Consider the following 24,437-nt stretch of genomic DNA (forward strand, 5'->3'; position numbering starts at 1 on the left):
GAAGGAATTACACAATAAAACACACTTGTGTTGCACACTAGGATTCCACTTCACTAAAAAGGGAGCATCTTCATGGAAGGATTTTTACTTCGTTTTTCCTCTTCAACGTCTTTCCAGTGACTTTTACACTACAGACACATCGCCACGAATAAGTATAAAAGCAAGAAACAATAACAGGAGCCAAAGTAAACCGTCATTCACTCGATTTTAAGTACCTTTAAAAGAACAAACAAACAAACAAAAAAACACTTTACCGAGTACCATGCTCTCTGCTTCAGTTTCACTGCAGTTTGTGACGTAAAGAGAGCGCAGAAATGTCAAGATACAATAAAATGAAATGTCTGGATCAAGTGTGTGTTTGTGTGTGTGTGTGTGTGTGTAGAGGTGCAAATGAGAATGTCCAGCATTGGTTACTGTATATGCATCATGCCACGTATCCTTGGGAGGACGGATATGTGCTGTGCTGCCGTACTGGTGGCGTGTCAAACGGAGGCTGTGGTGTCAGCGGGAGCATCATCACAGAGAAGACATCCAGCTCAGAGTATTTAGTCGATGCAGCACAAAAGTTTGAGGTAGAGCGTGGCAATCACTCGTGAAACTTCCCCCGTGAGTCATTCAAAGTGACGGGAGTTGAAGAAAAACTAATGCTGTGACTGAGGATTTCATTGCAAAACGTATTTACATTTTCGAGAAAAAGTTGTTGACCTTTAAGTTCGGTTCTCAGTATTTTCCAAATACTAAAACTGTAAGCAAAAGTGTAAGGATAACTAATAATTAATATTCCATTGTTGGATTTACTATCATGCCAGCGAGAGCAGGAAGCAGACATTTAAATGCCAAATCTCATTTTGGAACAAACTCCTTTCATTTATGCAGGAAAACAGAAGTGTAACTCGAGTATTGAGACAAAGGGAATCAAAATTATTTCAGATGGCCGTGTGGAGAATACAAGTGGAAGATGGGGCTTGAACACCAGGGCAGTGTGGATTATTTTGTGCACACATTTACAGATACACAGATCACCATACACACACACACACACACACAAAGAAAAATTGAAGAAAACGAGAGAGACACTTGATCCTACAGCAACAAGCACACAAGGCTTAAGAGGTACCTCTTTAAAATGTATCGACATCACCCAAACTCTCTGGAGAGGGAAAACATTGACATAAAATCTCAATTTTTATCAAGTTTTGGAGTCAGGTTAGCTAGCCATGGACCGCCTGGTTGCTACCGTTACAGCTCAGTGACTCTGGAGAGTTTTGACTCTGAAACAAAACACTTGAGCTCAGTCTTCACAACTGACACAGATTTTGGGGAGGAGAGGCAGCAGGTACAAAACAGCCACTTTCAGCCAGAAAATCCAGCACAGTTTCTCTCTTCCTGCAGTTTCTCGTCGACTCCACGCTCCACAGAGTGCATTCGGCCTCAGAGTGTCCGGCCAAAATGTATCGATGCTCCCGTCCATTAAAAGAGCAGGAAAACAGGTGCTTGAATGTGAATCCTATGATCCTTAGTGTTGAAAAAAAAGCAGAGTTGCTCCAGCAGCCTCTCGCTCCTCCCTCCTCAGACAGAAGAGTCCATTCGTCCTCCTGTTCGTCCGTCTTCCTGCCTGTTCCCTCCCAGCTTTACAGTTACACCTGCAGGGCGTGCGTCTCTTAATTCGGTCCCCTTTCACCCGACCCCGTACCCACCCGACCCCCCTGCTGGCCGCGGCGCCGTCGGCTGCTTCCTCTGTCACAAGTCGGTGACTTTGTTCTCCACGGCGGCGGCGATCTGCTGCAGCCGGTAGCCCAGCTGCATCTTCTGGGCGGTGGTGTCCTCCTCCAGCGCCGTGATGATCTGAGGGAGAGGAGGACGACAACGACGGAGGGATGAAGGAGGAGAAACAGAGTTAGAGAATGATGAGGGGGATGATGAGAGCAAGAAAAATAAGATAAACATTCACGTAAGCAGGGATGTGGAGACCTAAAGGCGCCAAAAATTCACAGTATTCAGGGGCTGGGTGATGCTTCAATATTACTGTTAATAATATTTGTTTTATGAATAATGTGATGATTTGGTGACATCATGAGAAATGATTCTGCCGTCTAATCTGATGACAAGCAGATGTTATTTGGAAACTGACATTAGGCATGAGTACTTTTCGAAAATTACAAAGTTTACTATTCGGTTAAAAGGGATGGACAGCATTTTGATTATTTAATGTCATTTTGCATGCATGAGTCATATCACAATATATATTGATCAGTATTGTGATACTGATTTGAACCATATCGCCCAGACCTAATAATAAGTCATGTTGCACTGCTGTTGGTTTCATGGATGACTGGGTTCTTAAAAGGAAAAAGTAAAGCCTACACACTTTGCTCTAAGCCACAAATTTCATTAGAGACAAAATTTCAGGTAAAAAAAAAACCTGATGAAGATCCAGTTCAGATCAAAACACTGTCTCTCTAATAAAATTTGTGGCTCGAAGCAAAGTGTGCAGACTTTACTTTTTCCTTCGTTTACAGTTTTTTCGTAGCCTTACATCTACTGTGTGTGTTTGTGTGTACTGTTGCTCCCTTTCTGATTGGGCTCTTAAGGAAATAAAGAATTAAATAAAGAAAATTAATCAGTGCCACATTATCTCTGAATATTGGTGTCTGTCTGCCTGATGATGACCAATTAGAAGTCACAGTTTTTCCACCTTTTTTAATTTTTTTAACCCACTACCACTGTCTGTGAGACTTGGCTTTAATTTCATGTCATGTTAAATGTGGCATAAATACAAACTGATGATGCTCATCTCAGCTTCTTAGTGCTAATTAATTAGCAGGAGATATGGATTTTTTCCCCATAAATTAACATTAATTTAAATGTGGCTGTTCTGATAAGTTTAACGTGAATATTTTTGAACTGTGGCAGTAAAATCTCATTTTGTTCTGATGGGACAGTAACACAGCAGAGGTCACACTGTGAGGCGCACACACACACACACACACACACACGTTTGTGCAGGGACAGAGCAACAGCGTTAAATAAACCCACCTGGTCATAGTATTTGTTGATGTACTTGTAGAGCTCGTGCAGTGCGACAAGGTAATTCAGCTCTCCTGAGTAATTCTGGGAAACAGACACATTCAGGTCAGACTTCACCCTGTGGGTCTTGGTATTTATGTCTATATTGTTTTAATGTTGTGGCAACATGAGGCTCCGCTCACCCGGGACAGCTCAGCCAGAGCAGAGTTCATCTCCTGGTCGCTGGCTGAGATCGTCTGCCTGATGTCAGCGTAGTACCTGCCGCATAATAACAATAATATTTATTTGTCACTTCAAGGAGAAAAAGTGTTTTACAAAATGCTTTTACAGTCAAATGAAAAGAAGCAACAACAGGCCACAACATGAAAACACAAGAACAGGGGTGTAAAAACAATATCACAGTGCAAAGTAACAGGAAAATATACATCACATTAAAGCAAGTCTATAAAAATAATCCTTAAAGGAATAGTCCAATACTTTGTAGATGTGTATTTCAAGTCCGTGATATACTGTGTAACTGTGTTTTTTTCCAAAAAAAGAAAAAAAAAAAACACTTTTGAGAAAAAAAAAATGAAAGCAAAAACAAACTGACGAAACGAAAGCTGGTGCAAATGTAAATTATTAAACGTGAAACCTGAGACGTATTGCGACCAAAAACAGTGATGTAGCAGAGTTTTTGAAACACTGAGCGGTGACTGCTCGATAATTTCATTTGAAGAAGGAAACATGACATGTTGGTGTGAAATCCCATCTCATGTTTGGCAGAGGAACCGAGTGCTGGAGCCCAGACAGTCAGATCAAGTGTTAAAGCTGAACCAACCTTTCTACCATCTGCTTGTAGCGGGGAATGTCTCTGGCATACAGCAGCTTGTTGATGGGGGAATCCTGGAGAGAGAGAGAGAGAGAGAGAGAGAGAGAGAGAGGGAGAGAGAGAGAGAGAGAGAGAGAGAGAGAGATGGGACAGGATCTGGTTAAACAGCTGCTACAACGTATTCAAATGTCGCCTCTATTTGTGACCACTGTAACACTGCTGCCTCCACACATGTCCTGCTTTTCTAAATGTGGCAGCAATATTTGAGAAAATGCCACAGTCTGATCCACTGGCTGCTATATTTGTAGTTCAGGGTGAAGCATAAGGCATTTAAGCTGCCTAATGGACACTATTTTCCCTCATTAACATGCAAATGTAGGCAGCAAGATGCTCTAAAATCTAAATCAGATCGTCTGCCCTGTGAGGGGAACCTGTGGCGTCAATATGAAGAGTTCATGTGACTTCATGACAACATAACGTCCTGGTTATTTTGTCCCGTCGCGGAGGGACGTAAACAAATGTCTGGTTAACAGCCTCACCCGTCCCAGCTTGTGCTCGGCGATGGTGCAGGAGTCCATGAAGGTCTGAGCGATGACGGACAGCACGGCGTCCACGTGGTCCGACGTCTGCACGTCGAAGATGAACTGAGGGTTTTTCACGATGTTGATCCAGAAACGCAGCGGGAGACTGCAGCGACAGACGAGAAATTATAACAATCAGATATTTTACGTCCATCAAACCTGTTGCTGAGCTTTTATTGTTGCTGACCTGATTGGCAAACCCGTGTATCATTTTAACTCAACCTGTGTCTACCTACATATATGCAAATATGCTAAAATACATTAATAATAGGTAAAAACTGCTATGTGTCTGTGTGTGTGTGTGTGTGTGTGTGTGTGTGTACCTGTTGGTCTTCCAGATGTGGATGGTCTCGGGGTCGGAGATGCCGTGGTGCCCCGCCTGGTCGTCCAGCAGGTCAAAGAAGTATTTGACGGCCAGCGGGACGGGGCGGCTGGTGCTGAGGATCACCGTGAAGAGATCGTCCACAAACTTCTGCAGCGTCCCCTGTGGACACGGAGGGAAACAACAACACACCTTCAGTCATTGCAGCCCTGAACACACAGAATACTTACTGTGATGTACTAAATTAAAAAAAAGCTAAATGAAAGTGGTCACCTGTGATATCTATTTTTTGGATTGTTATTGTTTTGTTTGCCAGGCATGTTTGTCTACTCCAGCCTCCCAGAATGTAAGGCGCTTTTTTTTGGTTATACAAACATTCACTGGTGTTTGCGAATATCAAGTTCAGGTTCAGGTTGATTTGAAGCAAAATTCACCGTTTACAGTTTCAAACAAGTTTATAACAGATAAAAAGAAGAAAAAGCAAGAAAAACCTCCCCGAAAAGCCCAGGTGAAAAATGAGGGCAATATCTCTAAGTTCTTGATCTTCAGACAAAATGAAACAAGGCCAACATTTGTATAAGAGCACAAACTGAATCTATGTCAGGCAATTTATCCACTTCAGCCAAGTGGATGGAAAGAAAAAAAAATCTTATTTTATTAGTGTCTCATAATAAAAAAAATTACCTTCATTTACCCAGAGCCGGTAAACTAAAAAAAATACCTTTGAAGAATAATTTTTACCAATCAAAATAATTAATATACATGTTTTTTTTTTTTTTGTTTTTTTTTTTAAGAAATACACAATCCTACAAGCTTTCTATGCAGTTTATTTTATTGTGTTCAATCAGATGCTTTGAGTTACTGCAACAGAATTAAAATGATAATTTTGTGTTAATGTTGGACTGTGGTTGCAATATTTGAAAAGTTCATTGAAACTGTGCTACAGGTTGGACAAGCTAGTGTGTGTGTGTGTGTGTGTGTGTGTGAGTGTGTGTGTGTGTGCCTACCTTCATGGACAGCAGTCGGGTCAGGTAGATCTCCGGGATGGCCTTGGCCCTCTCTCTCTCCCTCAGGCTGCCCCTGCGGTGTTTGGGGAGCTCGGGCTCCTCGCTGGCCTTCACCAGGTGCCACAGCCGCACGCCGCCCTCGTCAGCGTCCTCCAGCATCGGCGTCTCTGCAACGTCCAATTACAATGAGGCCGGTTTGGACTGTCTGAACTTTCCTCAGCGTTCTGGCTGAGGAAAATTAACATTTACCTACAACTGTAAAATAAAGTCTAAAATAGTGAGTTATGTCTTGGCCTCCTTAATCAGAAAAGGCCTGGTCACCTCATTTTATCCACACTAATAATGACTAAATACTCATTACTGATTACTAATGATCATTGATAATTTTCAAAACTTTCTTGTGTGTATATACCTGATGAAAGCATGAATACTTATCCTCAAAATACTGTAACATTTATTAAGAAAAAGGCACTGGATCTAAAATATCATGATTTTTTTTTAATAACTCAGTAGATGATATTAAGAAAATGAGCAAAGGAAAGTGTAATCAGCAGGAGAAGCTGACTTTCCTCTGACAGGGACAGTAAGATGTTTTTTAGAGGGACTCACTCTCTCCTGCCACGTAGTCGTGGTTGTCATGGTGAATGTGTTTGGTGTGACGCGGGACCAGAGCCACCGTCGCACCGTCTGGGACCTGAAGACCAGCAGAGACGATCCAGAGGCGTTACAAAACTACAACAACTACAGCTGATACTCTGCATTAGTCTGCTTCCACTGTGGGCCCGGCTTCCTGTCTCTGTTTCCCATCAACCTGCATGAGACTAACCAGGACTTACCGAGGAAGTCACCCCTGTCCAAACAGCTGACTGTTCAAATGCATCATGGATAAAAATGACTGTGAAGGTGTGTCAAGTGACAGGACTTTTGCTTTTCTTGTGCCACATCATGCATTCAGTTCTGTCACTAATAAAGTCTTCATTTTCTTAAGCCTTAACAGAGCGTTGTCACCTGTGTGTGTGTGTGTGTGTGTGTGTGAACCCAGCTGACTCACCTTGTAGTGCTGCAGTGTGTTGAGCCGTTTCCAGTTGCCCTGCACCACAGACGTCAAGTCCTCGTCCGACAGGATGAGGTGGCCGGCTACACCCGACCTCCACTCTGAAACACGCAACCACGACACCATCAGCTTGGACTGTGTGTGTGTGTGTGTGTGTGTGTTTGGTAGATCAATTAAGTCTTTGGTTGACCAGATATCTTGCTGTTTTACTGTATTTTGCGTGCATGGTTGTATGTAAGTGTACAGTCGCACAAGCATAAACGTATGGGCCACATGATGGACTTTTCATTGCATTTCCATGTTTCTGGCTGTAGGGGGCACCACAGCTAGACAAATGTAAAGGAAACACCGCATGCGAAACTCTGCAGCTGTTCTGATTTTTCCCCTCAGGTGCGACACAGAGCTGATCGTTTTCTCGTCAGTGTTAGGGTCTCATTTTTTCAGTTCTGCTCGGGACATAATGTGGAAATGAGGCCACAGAATCAGAGGCCAAAGCCATGCAGCCCACAGGCACCTCGGATTTGAGCACTCACACCTAATGATATCAAAAATGATGCTGCTAAATCAGCTTTATTTAGGAGTGAGGATGTAGAATGTAAAAAACACAAGCAATTCTCAAAATACTTTCAAAGGCACAACTCTTTGTGGTCGGTGGTAAGTGAGTTAAATAATGGCTTTTGAAACTCTTTTTGCACCGGAAAAAAAAAAAAAAAAAAAAAAAAGTTGTGCCTTGGAAATCATTTTGAGAATGACTTGTTTTGTGTTTTTTTGTTTGTTTGTTTGTTTGTTTGTTACTTTCTTCCCGTGACGGACAAATACAACTTGTTTGTTCCCTAATCCCTCATAACTCCCCTGCTTCAACAATAAAAAGAGGCCATTTTCAATATAATATTGATTGAGTGGATATCATAAGTTAGACCGGCATTGCAAGATGCAACTCAAATTTCTGTGCACATAGCTGTCCACAGGTGATCTGTCATGTGAGCCAGGAAACTAAACTAAAAAACCTAAAACTGCCTGAAACTAAACTTCATTGACAACAAAAATTAAGAATGAAATGAAAATAAAAACTGATGAAAAATACAAAACTATAATAAGTGTGGGACTCACCCAGGTCCAGGGAGTCGGTGTGCGGCCGGTGGGAGAACGAGGTGCCTTTATACACCTGATCCAGTAGTTTCTCTTTGACCTGGGTGATGGTGTCGCAGTCCAGCACCTTGGAGGGCAGCGGCTGGGTCTCGTTCACCCCCCCGCCCTGCATCAGCACATTCAGAGTCTGGACGAGACGGAGAGAGAGGCGGTGTGAGACGGACACACAGACGAGGTGTGGAAGCGCGGCAGTGTGTGCAGGACCAAGCGCGACACACAGACAAAATGTTTTAGAAAATCATTCAAAATTCCTCTTGTATCAGTAAGTTAAGCGTGCCTGCAGTGAAATAACAACTCTATAGCCAAACAGGACAAGCAGAAAGTAAAGCTTGAGGAAAAAATACTGAAAAACTCAAATATTTAGACATTTAAAAGCTAAAATATTCAGACATTAAGCACAATTTACGTTCTACTTGATCTCAAAGTAAAATATAGAATCAACCTCATTTTCTGAAATCTTTTTATCCCCCCAATGCAATTCTCTCAGGTGGCAGCCTGGCGCCCTCTACTGGTCAGCTGCCACCAGTGCACACTGTCTATCCATGTATATTCGTCCTCAGAGTTGGCAAATAGTTGTGTGTGTAAGCTTTGTTTCTGGCAGACAATATGCTTTCATTACTTATCCAAGTGTCCATCTAGAATCTGAATCCTGTGCAAATAACTGAATGTAAAAGAGTGTGTGTGTGTATGTGTGTGTGTGTGTGTGTGTGTGTGTGTGTGTGTTATTCTCCTCACCAGTGTCTTGTACTCCACGTCCTCCCGCAGCAGGCGGTTGTCGTTCAGCGTGTACTTGGCCTTGCCGGTCACAGCGTCCACCGGTCCTTTATCCACCTGGTGCTTTATGGCCCTGAACAGCATGTAGAGAGACTCTCCAGCCGAGTCCTGAAACACACACACACACACACACACACACACACACAGGTCAGCTAGCACTAGCCAAACACACAGTATAACAACCAAAGGGCTTCAGGGGGCACATGAGGAACATCCAAGTTCAATAGTAAAATACAGATGATAAGTGGTTGTCGACTGTGTGCCATGCAGGCCCAACAGTGTTTTTGTTTTTTTTTTGTTTTTTTTTTTTAACTAAATTCAACTACTGACTCTCAGGAGGTTTTTGACTTTATCCTTGACTGTGCATGGGGACAATTCACCCAAAAACCTCTCCTGGTATTTGCCAAAAGTCAAGTGTTTTGACATTTCGAGTGCACATTCATCAGCGAATTAAAAGTTATACTTCTTTAATAATATCCTGACGTAGCTGGATTATTAAAATCATCCAAATAGATTAATGATCAGTAAAGTTATCGAACTTTGTAGTTTGAATCTGTCAAGTAGGCATCAAAAAGGATTTACATACTGGAAAGAAGTGAGAGGGTATCTTCTAAAACAGCATATTGTGGTGTATGATGGACATTTACTTCATCAAAACACATCTAAATAAATGAAATAAACTTATTTTCTTGTGCTTTATGTATTCACACAATGGCAAAGGAGCACACTGGAAGCTGTCCAGTACAACAATGGGGGGAAATGGACAACATTACTTACATTCCCAGACTATCCTAGGACTTAAGCCAGTAACAAGTCCTGATTAAAACCTTTGGGTAAGTGTTATGCAAATGTTAAGCAAACGTTATCAGCCAGCAATCACTTTATAGAGGAAGGTGATTTTAATATTTAGACTGAAATTCTTCCCGGCTTGGTGGTGTGACTGACCCTGAGGAAGGCGTAGAGGCAGATGGACATCCAGTTGGTCAGCAGCTTCTCCACCACCGTTTCCGTTCTGCACAGAAAGACAACACAAATGTTTTGTTGTCCAAAAGAGACCAATTAGGCAGCTAAAATAAGACTAAAATCAAAGTTACAAAACAAGGACAACATAAAGAGGACAACAGTCAGACAGCAACACCCAACTGACTTAAGAAGACCTAATTTAAAATATTACATGGTCCAACAGAGTTTTTACACTGTCCATTTCCATTAAATTTTAAGTTTTTGAAACTGATATAAATTAACCTTGGGAAATAATATTGGTGTATCTAAACTTGTCCTGTAGGGAGTTTAAAGTGGAGCAGGCGGTGTCCCGAGAAGATTTCATTTTTCCATCTAGCCACAAGGAAAGGAAATCTGTAGGACATCCTGAGATCATCAGCCATAATGCCTTTGACATTTATTGAAATTTATGAAATCGATGCTGAGTGGTTTTCCCTACAACGTCAACTTACGACCTCAGACATCAGACCCGGTTATACTACAAGTCATAAAAGTTCCTAAAACGCCCGCACAGTTTCCGTCCTGGTCTCACCGTCGCAGCATCAGTTTGGGGTTCTTGGCCACGTACTGCTCCACCAGGTCGTTGAGGAGTGTCTTCAGGATGTCGGTGAAATACTCCAGCTTGCCGTGCAGCGCCACCGTCAGCAGGGAGGCCACGTACGCTCGGTCTCTGGGAGAGAAGGTCCTCTGGCTTTCCAGAGTGTGGATGAACTGGGAGGAGGAGGAGGGGAGAGGAAATGGACGAGTGGCGTGAGAGACTGAAGGCGAACCAGGTTGTGTGCAGTTAATTATGACCATCTAAATCTAACCACTCCTTTGTGCTCCACAGAACCTGGGACAGGTAAGTACGGGCATTTTCCTGGAAATCTCTGTACACCCGAATATGACACGTAATTAGAGAGTAATTTAAGCAAATTGGATTTATCTATAATAATCAAGCAGTTTCCCAATACATAAGTGCAACAGGTCAGTTTAAAGGTGGGATTAAATTCGTCGGCACACTTGAGAGTTTTAAAATCAGAAGTGTCAAATTGGTTGTTTGAATAATTTTGACAAAAGAAGAAATATATTGGTTACAAAATAACCTTAAAAGGACAAAACAGGTCTGAGATCAAACAATACACCAGACAAGATTCAGCTGACAAGATGGATCAGTGGAAGGAAAAATAAAACTTGCTCTATAAAAAAAGTGAAGCTCTATTTATGGAAATGTGATTTTTTTTTCTCCCTTCTTAAAAATCAGATTAAATGTTTTAAATTGAAATAACACCCCATAAATTGAAATGGAAGACTATTAACTCACTTTCAATGCATAATATTTGTATTTAAGTGATTTTAAACTATTTTTACGACCTGCAGACACCCTGCAAACAAGACTAAAAATGTTTTAATCTCCCTAGCTAAACCTCTAGTGCAGGGGTCGGGAACCTATGGCTCGCGAGCCAGATGTGGCTCTTTTGATGATAACATCTGGCTCGCAGATTTCGGGTTTTAAAATATTATCGTTTGTTTAAATCCATCCATCGATTTTCTACTGCTCATGTCTTGTTCAGAGTTGCAGTTGCATTAGCGATTGTCTATTATTTTAATTGGATGATGATAGCCTACGTTGGCCGTTACTGGGCCGTTGCTGGGTGCACAGGTACACGCCCCCTTTTGCATCAGTTGGCTCGGTCATTAGCTCAAAGCTAACCCTTCGACGGAGAAAATGGCGAAAAGAAAAAAAGATGACGAGTATCGGTGAGTATTATAACAACATTATTTAAAAGAATAAATTAAGACGCTTGTTATGCTCACATTTAATTGAATTCAGTCTTAAAATATATTATATGGCTCTCACTGAAACAAATTTCCAAAAATTGTGCTTTTATGGCTCTCTGAGTCAAAAAGGTTCCCGACCCCTGCTCTAGTGTATGTTTTACTAGATAAATTCAACAAAGTTCAACAAAATGATTCATGTAACTGTGGTTATGGCAGCAGTTTGGAGTCACTGTGAGGGTGATGATGCCCACCTTGGTGAGGAAGAGCTTGCTGTTGAGCAGGTTGGACAGCTGCACCAGGCCCTGCTCCACCGTCTGCCTGCGACACTCCTGGACGTCCAGGTCGCGCCTCAGCGGCGACTCCCGGTGGCCGGGGAAGAAGATGCGCTCGGCGTACATGCGGTAGTCGAGGAAGGGGATCCCCGAGCCCACCAGGTCGCTGGACATGTCCATCATCTCCGTCATCAGGTCTGCACGCGGGAGCAGAGAGGCAGGGGTCAAAGGTTAGCGTGTGTTTTGATATCCGGAGCTGACAGTACCATAACATCTAGTGAGTCTTATCAGCATTATCATTATTATCATGATTTGCTAATTTATTTATCTATAACACATCTTTGGTTTCAGTGTAGAGTATCACAGATTTTTAAGGGCTGTTTCAGAGGCTTTCACACCCTGACAAGAATACTTTTCTGGTGGAGATGCTGACTACTTTCTTGCCATGAAAACAGACAAATTTTAAGATAAATGTAGCAGAAATTATTATCCAAAAATATTAGTAATGAGCTTAATGTAATTGTAACCTACAATTAAACCTCTCCAAATGTCTCCTCTAAGCAGGACTGTGCTGTCTTGTTATGCTGGTGTATCTCATATGTTTTTAATCTTACTTTTTATTTATTATAATGCACATTATACCGGCCACTGTAACTCTGTGACTGAGCGCCGGGATGCAGCATGCAGAGAGAGGATGGTATGAACTGTGTCAGGAGGTGAGAACGGGTAAATATTGACGTTGGACACTGATGACAGACTAAAAATTAAACTCATTCCTCCACAGCAGCCGTGTGGGAGCTGGGGAAAAAAAAATTCATCTGGGAGGCTTGATGTAATGGGATAATTTCACAAGGCCGGTCTGAAAAACAAAGTGGATCTGCTGGCCTCCAGGCAGAAAAACAAACTCTCCCTCTTCTTCTTGAGTCTCTGGCTTTCCTGTCTTATTCTCCTTCCTGTCTCTCCTGCTCTGCTCCCTCTTCATCTAACGCTCCCCGCCTCACAGTTTGTACCTGTGAACTCCTTCTTGCAGCGATCTCTCACGCTGGTTTCCAGGTTCTCCAGCTGGATCTGGACCTTCTTGTAGTCCCGCAGAGCCTGCTTGCTCTTCCTCCTGAAGGAGTCGAATACAGAGGAGAATGGAGGGAGGAGGAGAAGGAGGGGATGGCGGGGGGAGAAAAGAAAGATAGTTTCACAGCAGATTTACATGGAATACAAAGCAGGATTTTCACCACAATGCCATGTTGTCATTCCTGTCACTTTGATGTAGAGGATGGAGCGGGGGGTCTGTAACAAATGCAGTTTGGTTTGTGTCATCGTTTGACTGGGAAAAAAAACTAAACTGACTCAGAATTCAAATTTCTTTTTAACATAAACCTGTAATTCAACACAAAAGTTGAATAGGGTTTTTTTATGTAACAGCTCTGCATTGTAACTGAAAGCCTTTGTATGGAGCTCATCTCACTTGTGTGTATCACAAATGCAATTTCACATCATGCACACACACAAAAAAAAAAATAATGTGCAAGAGCTAGTGGAAAAAAAGGAGTTCACCACAAGGCATATGGCACACTGAACCAAGGAATGCAGATTCATTTTTTTGGTTTTTGTTACAAAACTGTTAAAACCCTAAAAATAAACTGTTTTTCCTGAAGAGACCGTAAAGGAATTTCAGTATAAAATATGTGAAAATAACCTGTTCTTACAATTTTGGGTATTGTGGGTATCATGTGTGCAAGGTAGAACTACAAAAGACTACTTAATATGAACAGGACAGTTTTGTTTCAAGACACACACACCCACACCCACACCCACACACACACACACACACACACACACACACACACACACACACACACACACACAGTCAATCCTCAGACCTGTAGATCAGCACGATGATGAGGACGATGAGAGCCACGATGGACGCTCCGACCCCGACTCCTATCTGAGCCTCCAGAGGGAAGGTGGACAGGCTGAGGCTGTCGTACTGAACCTTCCCCAGGGAGAAGTTCAGATTGCCCATCCGGACCTAAAACACACACACACACACACACACACACACACACACACACACTTAATTAGCCAGACTTCAAACAGCAGTGAATGTCCCTGTTGCATGTGCATCTGCAGGTGATGTATCCCAGCTGCTTTGTCTTCATCAGTTTAGAAAGACAGTCTGAAAGCTAAATATGTCTTTGATCTTGATAAGCAACATGTTAGACAAGACTTTGAGAGCGTCTGGCGACTCGTGTGTGTGGAACTTGTCGGGGGGGGGGGGGGGGGGGGGGGGAACTCACGGTGAATTCTGGCAGGTTGTCCGAGCCCTCGCGTTTCTTGCCGTTGGGTCCCGGTGCGGGCTGCTGGGGCGGCGGCTCGCAGTAAAGATGGTTTTTGGTCAGCGTCTTCACAGCACACAAGCCCTCGCCGACCATCACCACCACCTCCTCCTTAGTGATGGCCAAGTCCAGGTTCTCCCCCTGGAAACAGAGAGGAGAGGGCTGGAATGAGCACAAAATACATTTAAGGAGGCTCTTTCCTATTAAAAAAGCAGAACAATGTGCTCTTCTGTCACAGTTTAACCCTTGAGTTACCCTTCAAAAAAGTCACATCCAGACCCTTCAAGTGGGCAAAAATGTCCATTTTCTATAAAGTGACCACCAAAAGGTCACGGGGGTGATTTTTGGCAAGAGGGGGTAATTTTGGGTTAAATTTGAAAATCCCAACTTTCAGCATGAAAATCCATTATTTGACCCTGTAATGCATTTTTTATCACATCCATGACCCTTCGTGGACAAAAATGTCCACCTGTCATTTATCCAATTTTTATTGTTGCTATTTGTACTTATTATCCTCAAAATCTTTGAAGTGACTCATATGGAGTTACACGAAGTCACTTTTGACATGGATTTCAAGATTTTAACCCCTTCCAGGCCATTTTGAACACCTGAAAGAGGTGAAAGAGGTGTACCCTGGAAATAAAATCAAAATGAGAGTTCAACATGAGAAAAATATTATATTTGATTTACAACAATAAACACAGTTAATTTTGAACAATAACAGTACAGTAGATAGTACAATTTATTTCTAAGGTACACCTCTTTCACCCCTTTTAGTGGTTTTGCTCTCTAATAAAACAGCACCCAGAGGTGTTCAACCCTGCATTACAGGGTCAAATAATGGATTTTCATGCTGAAAGTTGGGATTTTCAAATTTAACCCAAAATTACCCCCTCTTGCCAAAAATCACCCCCGTGACCTTTTGGTGGTCACTTTCTAGAAAATGGACATTTTTGTCCACGAAGGGTCATGGATGTGATAAAAATGCATTACAGGGTCAAAAAATGGATTTTTGTGCTGAAAACTGAGATTTTGAAATTTCACCCAGAATGACACCCCCTCACCAAAAATCAACTCTGATGAGGATGGCGATTGTCTGTGAGGGAGTTTTGAATTTTGAAAATGGACAAAAATGTCCAGGGGTCATACGAGGGTTAAACCACATCAGGCTACATCAGACAGCACGCGGTCACCGCCGCCGCTCTGTGATCTGACCTCCAGCTGGATGAAGCTGCCCGGGTTGTAGCGGTAAACCTTCAGTGGCTCCTGCTGGTTCAGGGGCCTCAGGATGGGGTTCGGCTCGTAGGTGAAGCTCTGCGGGTTCAGGTTGTTGAAGTCAAAACGCAGGTTGTCCAGCAGGAACTCCACGGTGACCTTTGACCCCCAGACGGAGGAGTCCACCATGGGAGAGCGGCACTGGATCAGGGAGGAGGAGTTGACCTCGCAGCGCTCCGTGAACTGAGGAGACGGGGAGAGCAGACGTTCGGTAAAGGCTTTGATTTCCATTTGGCAAAAATTAAAGGAAGCATCGCATGATTGCATCTCTTATATGCCGAAGCATGTGTTAATTCTGCCAGTATATCACACAATGACACACACACACACACACACACCCCTACTCGAGAGAATATGGCAGACAAACAAACAAATTTTTGGTTTTAGTTTCAGTTTGAGAACTAAGGTTTGGTTTTTGATGTTAAATTAGGGCTGTGCCTGAGTCACAGTTTCTAGAATCGAGTCAGAGTTGGCACTTCAATACGATGATTCAACGATTCGTCTACCCCCCCACAAATACACACACACACACACACGCATGCATGTGTGTGTGTGCGCTCTGTTCCCCTGCTCTGATGGTATCAGTTTGGCTGTTCTTGCCAGCCGTCCTCATTTCCCCTCCAGCAGCTCCGTGGTCGGCATCAGCTCTTGTTGGGTGCTGCAGGTGTATGTTTATACTCGGACTTGCATGTGACGCGTTTTCATGTTGATTACACTGCAAAAAGTCCAAATCTTACCAAGAATATTTGTCATTTCAAGTAAAAATGTCTTATTTCTAGTCAAAATATCTCATTACACTTAAAATAAGACATGATCACCTCAGAAATAACTTGTTTTTAGACGATTTTCACTTGTTTTAAGTGAAAATGAGCTTGAAACAAGTGAAAATCGTCTAAAAACAAGTTATTTCTGAGGTGATCATGTCTTATTTTAAGTGTAATGAGATATTTTGACTAGAAATAAGACATTTTTACTTGAAATAAGACAAATATTCTTGGTAAGATTTGGACTTTTTGCAGTGTACGGGCAGATCAGCTGACAGACGGGCTTCAGTACTGCCTGTAATGCCATGTTATCTTTCCTAGGATGGCAACAGGAGGTTTCACATTTCGGGTGGTCATTTTGTCTTATTGCTAAGGTTAGGTTTTAGGCATAATTCAGTTATGGCTTAGATCAGGGAAAGGCTGTACAGCATGTATGCAAATCAATTACAGACCTGTTTGACGGAGCAGAGTGGGTCTCCAGGACAGACGGGGTCAGGGATCATCCTGGCCGGCCTCACCAGCGAGGTCTTCTCCCTTCCAACCTCCAGCTCTCCGCTCCTCCTCCTCCTCCTCTTCCTCTTCCTCCTCTTGGTCTGGCTGATGGACTCGAAGGGAGAGACGGTCACCACCATCCTGGGCTCCTGCACCACGTCCAGGTTGTGGCCCCAAACGTAGATCAGCCGGCCACCGCTACACACAGAGGAAAGTGTTTTAGTGTGTGTGTGTGTGTAAGTGTGTAACGCTCTCCTCTCGCTCTGCAGCCAACACCACGGTGCGCCATGGCAACCGACACCAAAACTAACACCAGGATTTCTGGACTGAAGCTGCCAATAGCAATCCTTTTGGTTTGGTTTCTGCAGACTTCTATTCATGTCAGAGTGGAAAAGTTTCTGAAACAAAATATTTTGCCCGTCCTAAGACAATAAAACTCGTCATAACTCATACTAATGATTCTTTTTTACGAGATGAGCAGCTGCTAAAAGCAAAACGAGACAGGCTTTATGGCAGATTTTACAGACTGACATGACACCGAAGCTGAAACACAAAGCATCTCACTCCATCAGTATATGGTGCGCACTGCTCTCATAAAAAAATAATAACATCACTTTGCTCGGTAGCCAACGGCAGCAGACTGTGGCCGCACTGGGCAGCGACCAGTGTGAAAGTGTGTATTTGTACAAGCAGCAGGGTGTGGCTGGGAAACAGCAGCGATCACAACATGTTTTTAAGCTTTTGGTGATGAAATGACAGCAACAGCCAGTGACTGTCGTTGGCAAAGAGTCACACTGACAGGAAGCACAACAAGTGTCACCCTCTTTTTTTTTTTTCTGATTATCATAAAACAATACATATTACCCCCCACAAATAGTGCAGCTCCCTTCCGAGCAAATAGGTCACAAATATTTCACCTTGTTTTAACATGTTTTTGTAGCGCCCCCTTTTGGTCAATCATTCCGAAATGCCAGGACGGGTTTCACTAAAATCCAACGGGTGGCATTTGAAATATGACATCTTCTTGCCAAATGAAACACGCGGACAGATGGAGATGAATCCATCGACGAGCACAATTTTCTCGAGGCAAAAATATCCACCGAGGAGGAAACACACACACTAGTCCAGTAATTTTAGGCCAAAATTGGGGTCAACCTAGGACAATTTGCAAGAGAAGCAAACTCAACTGATTTTGTATCCTCAGTTTGTCCTGAGTGAGGGGGAAAAAGTCCCAAGGAATCCCATTGGTGGAAAGTTTTGAAAATCATCTATTTATGACCACATATTACCAAAAAACACTGTTTTTAACACACAGGGGAAAAAGGTTAAAAATTTTACTTTCAGATATCACTATAAAAATTCACAAGTTGATTACACACACAAAGACAAGAAAAAAAGTCAATTACAAGTTCTTTGAATTATTCTGTTTACACATGCATATCACACATTATCTGATTTGATATGCGCTAATAAGGAATATAAGGAATAAATGCCAGAACAGACATTTAAACAGTGAATTAAAAGGTTACTATATATATAGCAACCTTTTAATTCAAGGTTTTTTCATAAAATGACTGGACTACACACACACACACACACACACACACACACACACACACACACACTTACTCCAGGAAGCTCTTGGCAGGCGAGGCATGGGTGACGTTGGGGTTGCTGGTGTAGCGGTAGGTGGCGCTGTGCAGGTGGCGCTGGCTGCTGCCGTAGTGCAGGGTGACCCGGTGATCTCCTGTTTTGTTGCTGCTGCCTGTGACACAAACAACACTGGACTCCTGCACATCCAGCACTCTGAGCGAGGAGGAGGAGGAGGAGGAGGAGGAGGAGGAGGAGGAGGAGGAGGAGGAGGAGGAGGAGGAGGGAAACAGAGGAGAGATAAACAATTATTGATACACTGGATAAATGGGTGTGATGCTATATTGTTTCCTGGAGGTAAACTGTCTTTTCTCTGCCCCCCCTCCTCCTCCTCCCTCCACTTGGAGGTCAAGAGGTCAGACACACAGGCAGAACACCTGGCTTGCTCAAGGGCAAGTCAAGTCAAGTCAAGTCTGTCTTACAATCAGCTGTGGGGAAATTTATCCTGCTACCGAAACTAATGAACTTGCCCCAAAACTGTTGGGTAACAGCAGCACATGTTTCAAAATGTGAGAAAACATCAAGAGCAGATGGAAATGAATAACAAAGTGAGCCTGTAAGTGGGCATCCTGGTGTCTGATGTAAGCAGCGTGCAAGGTAAATATGACGTCACGGGTTTGAATGCGACCCAGGACATTCGCAACATGTTATTCTCCTCGCTCTCACAGCGATTCCTGATTCCCTTCATATTGAAACGTCTATTAAACGTCTATTAAAAAACAAACTGAATTAACCTGAACCAAAGACCCCAAACCCAGTTTCAAGCAGAAAATCCTGTCTGACGCCCACATGTTCTGTTTGAGGACTATTCAACAAATGATGTGTAACTCCATGTCTGTGTGTGTGTGTGTGTGTGTGTCTCACATGTTGCAGGGCACTCCTCCCACAGTGACGGCGAGGTCGGTGGGACGGCCGGTCAGCAGGTTTCGGCCGGTGATGGTCAGGGAGGTTCCTCCGGCCTTGGGCCCCCTCTCCGGTGACACGCCCATCACAAACGGGTCCTGGGACGGCAGAGAGGAAGGATTAGTAATGCATCACCCACACACACACACACACACACACTCACAGATGAACCGAATATTTAAACTGACCATGTCCACATTCTGCCCTATAAATCTGTTTCTTCCACCTGCTGCGAGTCCTGGCTTAGTGAATTGTTTCTATCTGAGTTTTTTCTACTGTTGAGATTATTGTTAATCTCTGTGGCCGAGGCATAAGGATCAGCTCAGCTAAATGCCTAAAATGTGAGTGTATTTTATTAAAGGTATGTGAATAATGTCAGACAGGGTTTTGGTGCAATTTGCAGACACATTGTAATGTTGTAAATTCACATTTCCCCTTGATATTCTCTCTTTTTTAGCAGCTGTTATATGTATATACAGTATACGTTGTTCTATGCTGACGTATTTGCATTGTTTGTTTATTTTCACACTACATACTGTATGTATTTTCCCCCATTCAGTTTTCTTTGTCCTAGTATTTTCTACTTGCACAGCCTGCATTCATTCATAGTTTCAATCTTTTGCTTTCGCTTCACATGTTCTAGATTTGTAATTAATGTTTGCCTTACGTTTAATAACCTCCTTTTGTTCCATTTTTAATTATATCCTAGATTTTATATTTTTCTTTACAATCCTATTGAGATTCTGCCACAACCACCCAGTTTACCCAAGAGGATTATAAAGTTTCATCTTATCTAGCCTATCTTAATCTCATCTAATCTGATCTATTTTAATCTCATCTTTTACCTGGTAGCTGAACCTCTGGGTGGACAGGCCAAACTGTCCTCCGCTCACTTCCACAGACACCTGGCCCACCTTCTCTCCTCCGCTGGCTTTGGTCCTGCACACAATCCTGCAGGTAGGACATCAGAGTTTGGTTATTCACAAAAAACTAAAGACTTACATCATTGAAACACACATGTGTGCACTTCCATATACAAAAAATTAATGTTAATTTTTTTAAAAATCAATTCTTTGGTACCTTTTGGTCATTTTAAATCCATAATCTTGAACTTTTTACGTCACACTTGTTAACTGATTCGGATGTTACATTTTTTTATTAATTGTTTTTATATGTTGGTTTTGATTGTTTGCTCTTCTTTTTCTTTTTCTGTTTTTATAACTTTGTTTCTGCTTGACCTCACTGTGAATGAGGGCTTTTTCCTAAACTCAATTAAAACAAAGACATAATAAACATACACCCTAAAATCAGGCTGCTGACAGGTGAACTGCATCTCCAGAATCAACATGTGTCAGAAATTTAGACAAACATTATGTTCAGTTTTCGAACTCACACCATGAACAACAACAACAACAACAACAATAATATTAATAACAATAGATTTTGAGTGGGGTTCAAGAAACTTCAATAAACCTGCTCAGCCTGTGGGAAAATCCGTCAAATATTCACATAAAAACAGGTTTTCCGTACCTGGAGGAGATCTCGTACAGGCTGGGGATGACGGTGCAGGGAACCCCGGCGACCGTCACCGAGTGCAGGATGTCTTCTGCCTTCTGGCCCAGGTTGGAGCCGGAGATGGTGACCACGGTGCCCCCCTCCAACAGGCTGGACAGTGGCTCGATCTGAGGGAACACAGGAAGAGGTTCACTTTTCCAAAACGTCTCAATACTCCTCACGGTTCCTACAACTCCGCTTCGGATGAGCAGAGAAATTTAGCTAATGAGTGAAATGACTTTTATGCAGACAACGTGAACACAAAACCACTTCATGTGACTGATCTAAATAAACCAGTACAGACTCCTGTGGGCTGTGCTTCCTAATATCAGGCCAACAGAGACTACACACCGCTGGAGTGTTGTTAGGAAAGAGTCCAAATCCCAGCCTGAGAAATTAACAGTTTTTTCAAGGGGTAACAAACTGCCAAATGTTATTTGCTAATCAATTAATCTGTAAACTTGGATGTTAAATGAGAAGTGAAGGCATAAATGAGGACTGGTGGTCATAAATGACTTCAAAGTCGGAGCTTCTCACTGGCATGTGAACGCATCAGAGGACATGTGGACTTTTCAAATCGATGCAGGCATCCGACTAAATTAATGTGCAACAACAAAGTAACTTTGACAAAAATAAACCTGGGCAGGATGTTCACTGTGATGGATCACCTGTCTCAGCCAACTTCCAAGTCACTGTATGTTGTTGTTTGCAATAAAGTGAAATTAATGGCTGCCTGGGAGGTTGGAAACACACATTCAAACATCTCAAACTGTTTGGTATCCTTTGGAAAATGGTCTGTGGTCATGTAAAAAGTATGCAAAGTGGACTAAAACATGAAAAAATCACCAGTATGGTCTTTAAAATCCTGAACACTAAAACACTACACCATCCGTACAATCAGTCACATGATTGTACGGATACAATTTGCTTCCAACAGTTCATTAACCTCTAAATCGTCAAACAACACAGCTATTACAAAAGTTTTCAGTAACTACTGTGTAAAATAATTGTTTTTTATAATATCTCAAAACCTTGATGGTTTTTGGAGGGAACATTATTGCCTCATTGCCACCTTGATTTACACAAATCCTGCTTTTGATGTAAATCAATCTTTGAAAAACCAAACTACTTCCATGCAACATGAGCATGGAAGAACTTTTTTTTTTTTTTTTTTGGCTTGTTTGTGTTTTTTTGTGTAGTTTCCAAATATTCCCTTACAATTCCTTCTGTATCAGCAGCAGAGAAACTAATTTTTTTCTGCAAAATGAAATATCTCCTCTGGTCTTCAGTCAGACACACTTGATTTTGTTAATAATAAATATTTTAAAAATTGCAGCCTTTGCAGTTTACATAGTACATTCTGTTAAATCTCATTATCAATATAAAATCAATTAATTGTTCAGCCTAAGTTAAAAAAAAAAAAAAAAAAAGCCTGAAAGTCAGGCAGTGTGTCTGCACCTTGACCCTCCCTGTATTAAAGGCCCCATGAAATGGTCTCTTACTTTCTTGATTTGATGTATTTGCTGATACACAGTGCAGGGACAGATCATTAGGACATTTATTTGAAGGGATAGGTGGGTGAGAGGGATGTTGATGACAAAGATTCGTGAAGGTTTGGTTGAAATTTTAATTTACACTCACGTGTGCAGGATGATGTCACTATTTTAACGTACTCTAAAGGCTATTCTACTCAAAACGTTGGAGTATTCCTTTCAGTTTTGAGGCGGCCGGCTGTACTCACGGTGTGTATGACCGGGGCGGGGCAGGTCTGCTCGATGGGTTCGCTGCAGGAGTCGGAGTACAGGCAGCTGGCCTGAGCGCCGCCGCACCACACGCAGCCGTACTTCTGATCGGCCGTGTGGCAGCGGCTGCAGTCCGAGCGGCCGACCGAACAGTTGTACAGAGTCACTGAGGGCAGGACAGACACAACACAAATATCAACATGACGCAGTGCTGAAGTTTTTGGGCACATCAGTGTATGCAAAACACTCTAATATACTGTATTAATAACAATCAGTGCAGTAGAGTCCAACCAATACTGGACAACACTGTACAGGTTTGATATCTCACAGTTAAACTCTAAACTTCAAAGCTCTGCCAACTCATTACATCTGCGTGACAAACTAATGATATCCCTGTTTTTTTTCATGTGTTTTGATGCAATATGTGCAGTCTTAACATCGGCCAGCCAATGCAGATCCAATCTGCGTCTACAATATAGACCGTGGATTCTTCTATTTCTTCTACCTTCTGCTATTTAGTTCAAAGAAACAGTTTCTCTTGCTTCTGAAAACATAAAACTCATCAGCTCCCGTGCAGAGGAATATTTTTTGTCTGAGAAAGAGGTGAGTCAAACAGCAAATGTAAAAGCTCGCTTCAGGCTACAATACTGCAGGGTGTCAATCAGTGACGGTTACAAAACAGACATTTACCTTGAAAAGAAAATGTTATGGTTTACTGCTTATTACATCCAATTATTACTTCAGTGAAACATCTGACACCAAAGTAGAAGAGAAAATGAGTGAAATCATCTTAAAAAGCCACCGACTCCCAAACACACCCACACACCGAGTCACAAAATTCATTTCTACAGTGCCGCCAGCTCGCACAAGTATAGTCAGATCTTCTCATACCAAACATAGCGCAATGCCCCCAAACATTCATAAACATGACAATATCATTCCTGAGAGAGAGAGAGCTACATGTCCTCTACTGTCTCTCTCTCTCTCTCAGCCTCGGGGTGAGACAGAGAGTGAGAGAGACTCCACAGAGAGCGCTGAGAGCGTGTTCACGTGTCGATCGCTGTTGCGTCCTTGGAGGGGGAAAAGGCTGAGAGCGCCGTCTCGGAGGACTGCGGCCATATGTCGAGAGCAGAAAAGCAACAAGCGCTGAGCTCATTTGAAGAGCGTGCCGTGGCTCTGAGCGACAACACAGCTGTCAGCCGCAACTCGGAGCCGCGGCGCCGACTCGGCAGCTCACCTCCACACACACACACACCTCCGAGAGAGGAGGAGAGAGCGGCGCTGAGCTCACCGTAAAGATAGGGAGCGCTGTCCACATGGAAGGTGTCCCTCCTCTTCACGTACACCATGGCGTTGTATTCCTCCAGCGGAGCCGAGTACGAGTACTGCACGCAGACAACAGCAGGGTTTCATTTTCAAAGGAGCGCTACATACTCAACATACAGAGGTGGAAAAAAGGTTTCGGACACCCCATGCATTTGTGAAATATTGCATTAACAAATCACTCTTAGGTCTTCAAGTGCAATTTCTTTTAGTACAGTCACAGCCAAAATACTAAACAAATCCTAAAAAAAAAGCCATTAAAAACTTCAAATTGATTGGTTTCATAAAAATACATAAGAAATTTTGAGTATTGGGTCATTTTGGTAGCAGTGATGAAGGTCGTTCTTTTTATTAAAAGACACAATTTTTGTTGCCGAGCTTGGTGTCTATATAAAGCCAGCACATCTGAAAGATCTTCAGACACAAAAATGGCTAAAACAAAACAAAACGCCTGAAGATAAAGATTAAACTGTCAATAATTTAGTTTTGTTAGTTTTTCTTGTAAACAATAAACAAAAAAAATATAATTTGTATTTGTTTGTGTCTGTCTAATGCAGCCACACCTTTTGAAACACAAAAAAGATTTTTCCACAAATATTTCATGATAATATTTGAGATTGTGAGATTGTGTAAAATTTGAA

General features: G+C 42.5%; 1 protein-coding gene across 2 annotated transcripts in view; it reads right to left on the reverse strand.

The window, feature by feature from the left end:
- Positions 1–1,657: 1,657 nt before the first annotated feature.
- plxnb1b (plexin b1b) overlaps positions 1,658–24,437 on the reverse strand; it is a 115,227-nt gene continuing 92,447 nt past the window's right edge. For both annotated transcript variants that reach the window (XM_030051357.1, XM_030051358.1), the window contains 25 exons: positions 23,765–23,858; positions 22,473–22,639; positions 20,708–20,859; positions 20,023–20,128; positions 19,139–19,275; positions 18,254–18,430; positions 16,585–16,822; positions 15,309–15,551; positions 14,055–14,234; positions 13,638–13,786; positions 12,771–12,871; positions 11,740–11,957; positions 10,260–10,438; positions 9,671–9,737; positions 8,687–8,833; positions 7,913–8,078; positions 6,800–6,903; positions 6,358–6,442; positions 5,749–5,915; positions 4,743–4,903; positions 4,378–4,525; positions 3,848–3,912; positions 3,210–3,285; positions 3,037–3,111; positions 1,658–1,845 (listed from right to left, as the gene is read on the reverse strand). In XM_030051357.1, the coding sequence (XP_029907217.1) occupies positions 1,741–1,845; positions 3,037–3,111; positions 3,210–3,285; positions 3,848–3,912; positions 4,378–4,525; positions 4,743–4,903; positions 5,749–5,915; positions 6,358–6,442; positions 6,800–6,903; positions 7,913–8,078; positions 8,687–8,833; positions 9,671–9,737; positions 10,260–10,438; positions 11,740–11,957; positions 12,771–12,871; positions 13,638–13,786; positions 14,055–14,234; positions 15,309–15,551; positions 16,585–16,822; positions 18,254–18,430; positions 19,139–19,275; positions 20,023–20,128; positions 20,708–20,859; positions 22,473–22,639; positions 23,765–23,858 (3,507 nt within the window). In that variant the 3' untranslated portion in view covers positions 1,658–1,740. The remainder of the gene's footprint in view (positions 1,846–3,036; positions 3,112–3,209; positions 3,286–3,847; positions 3,913–4,377; positions 4,526–4,742; positions 4,904–5,748; positions 5,916–6,357; positions 6,443–6,799; positions 6,904–7,912; positions 8,079–8,686; positions 8,834–9,670; positions 9,738–10,259; positions 10,439–11,739; positions 11,958–12,770; positions 12,872–13,637; positions 13,787–14,054; positions 14,235–15,308; positions 15,552–16,584; positions 16,823–18,253; positions 18,431–19,138; positions 19,276–20,022; positions 20,129–20,707; positions 20,860–22,472; positions 22,640–23,764; positions 23,859–24,437) is intronic.

The sequence above is a fragment of the Myripristis murdjan genome, chromosome 5, assembly GCF_902150065.1.
Source record: "Myripristis murdjan chromosome 5, fMyrMur1.1, whole genome shotgun sequence".
Taxonomy (NCBI): domain Eukaryota; kingdom Metazoa; phylum Chordata; class Actinopteri; order Holocentriformes; family Holocentridae; genus Myripristis; species Myripristis murdjan.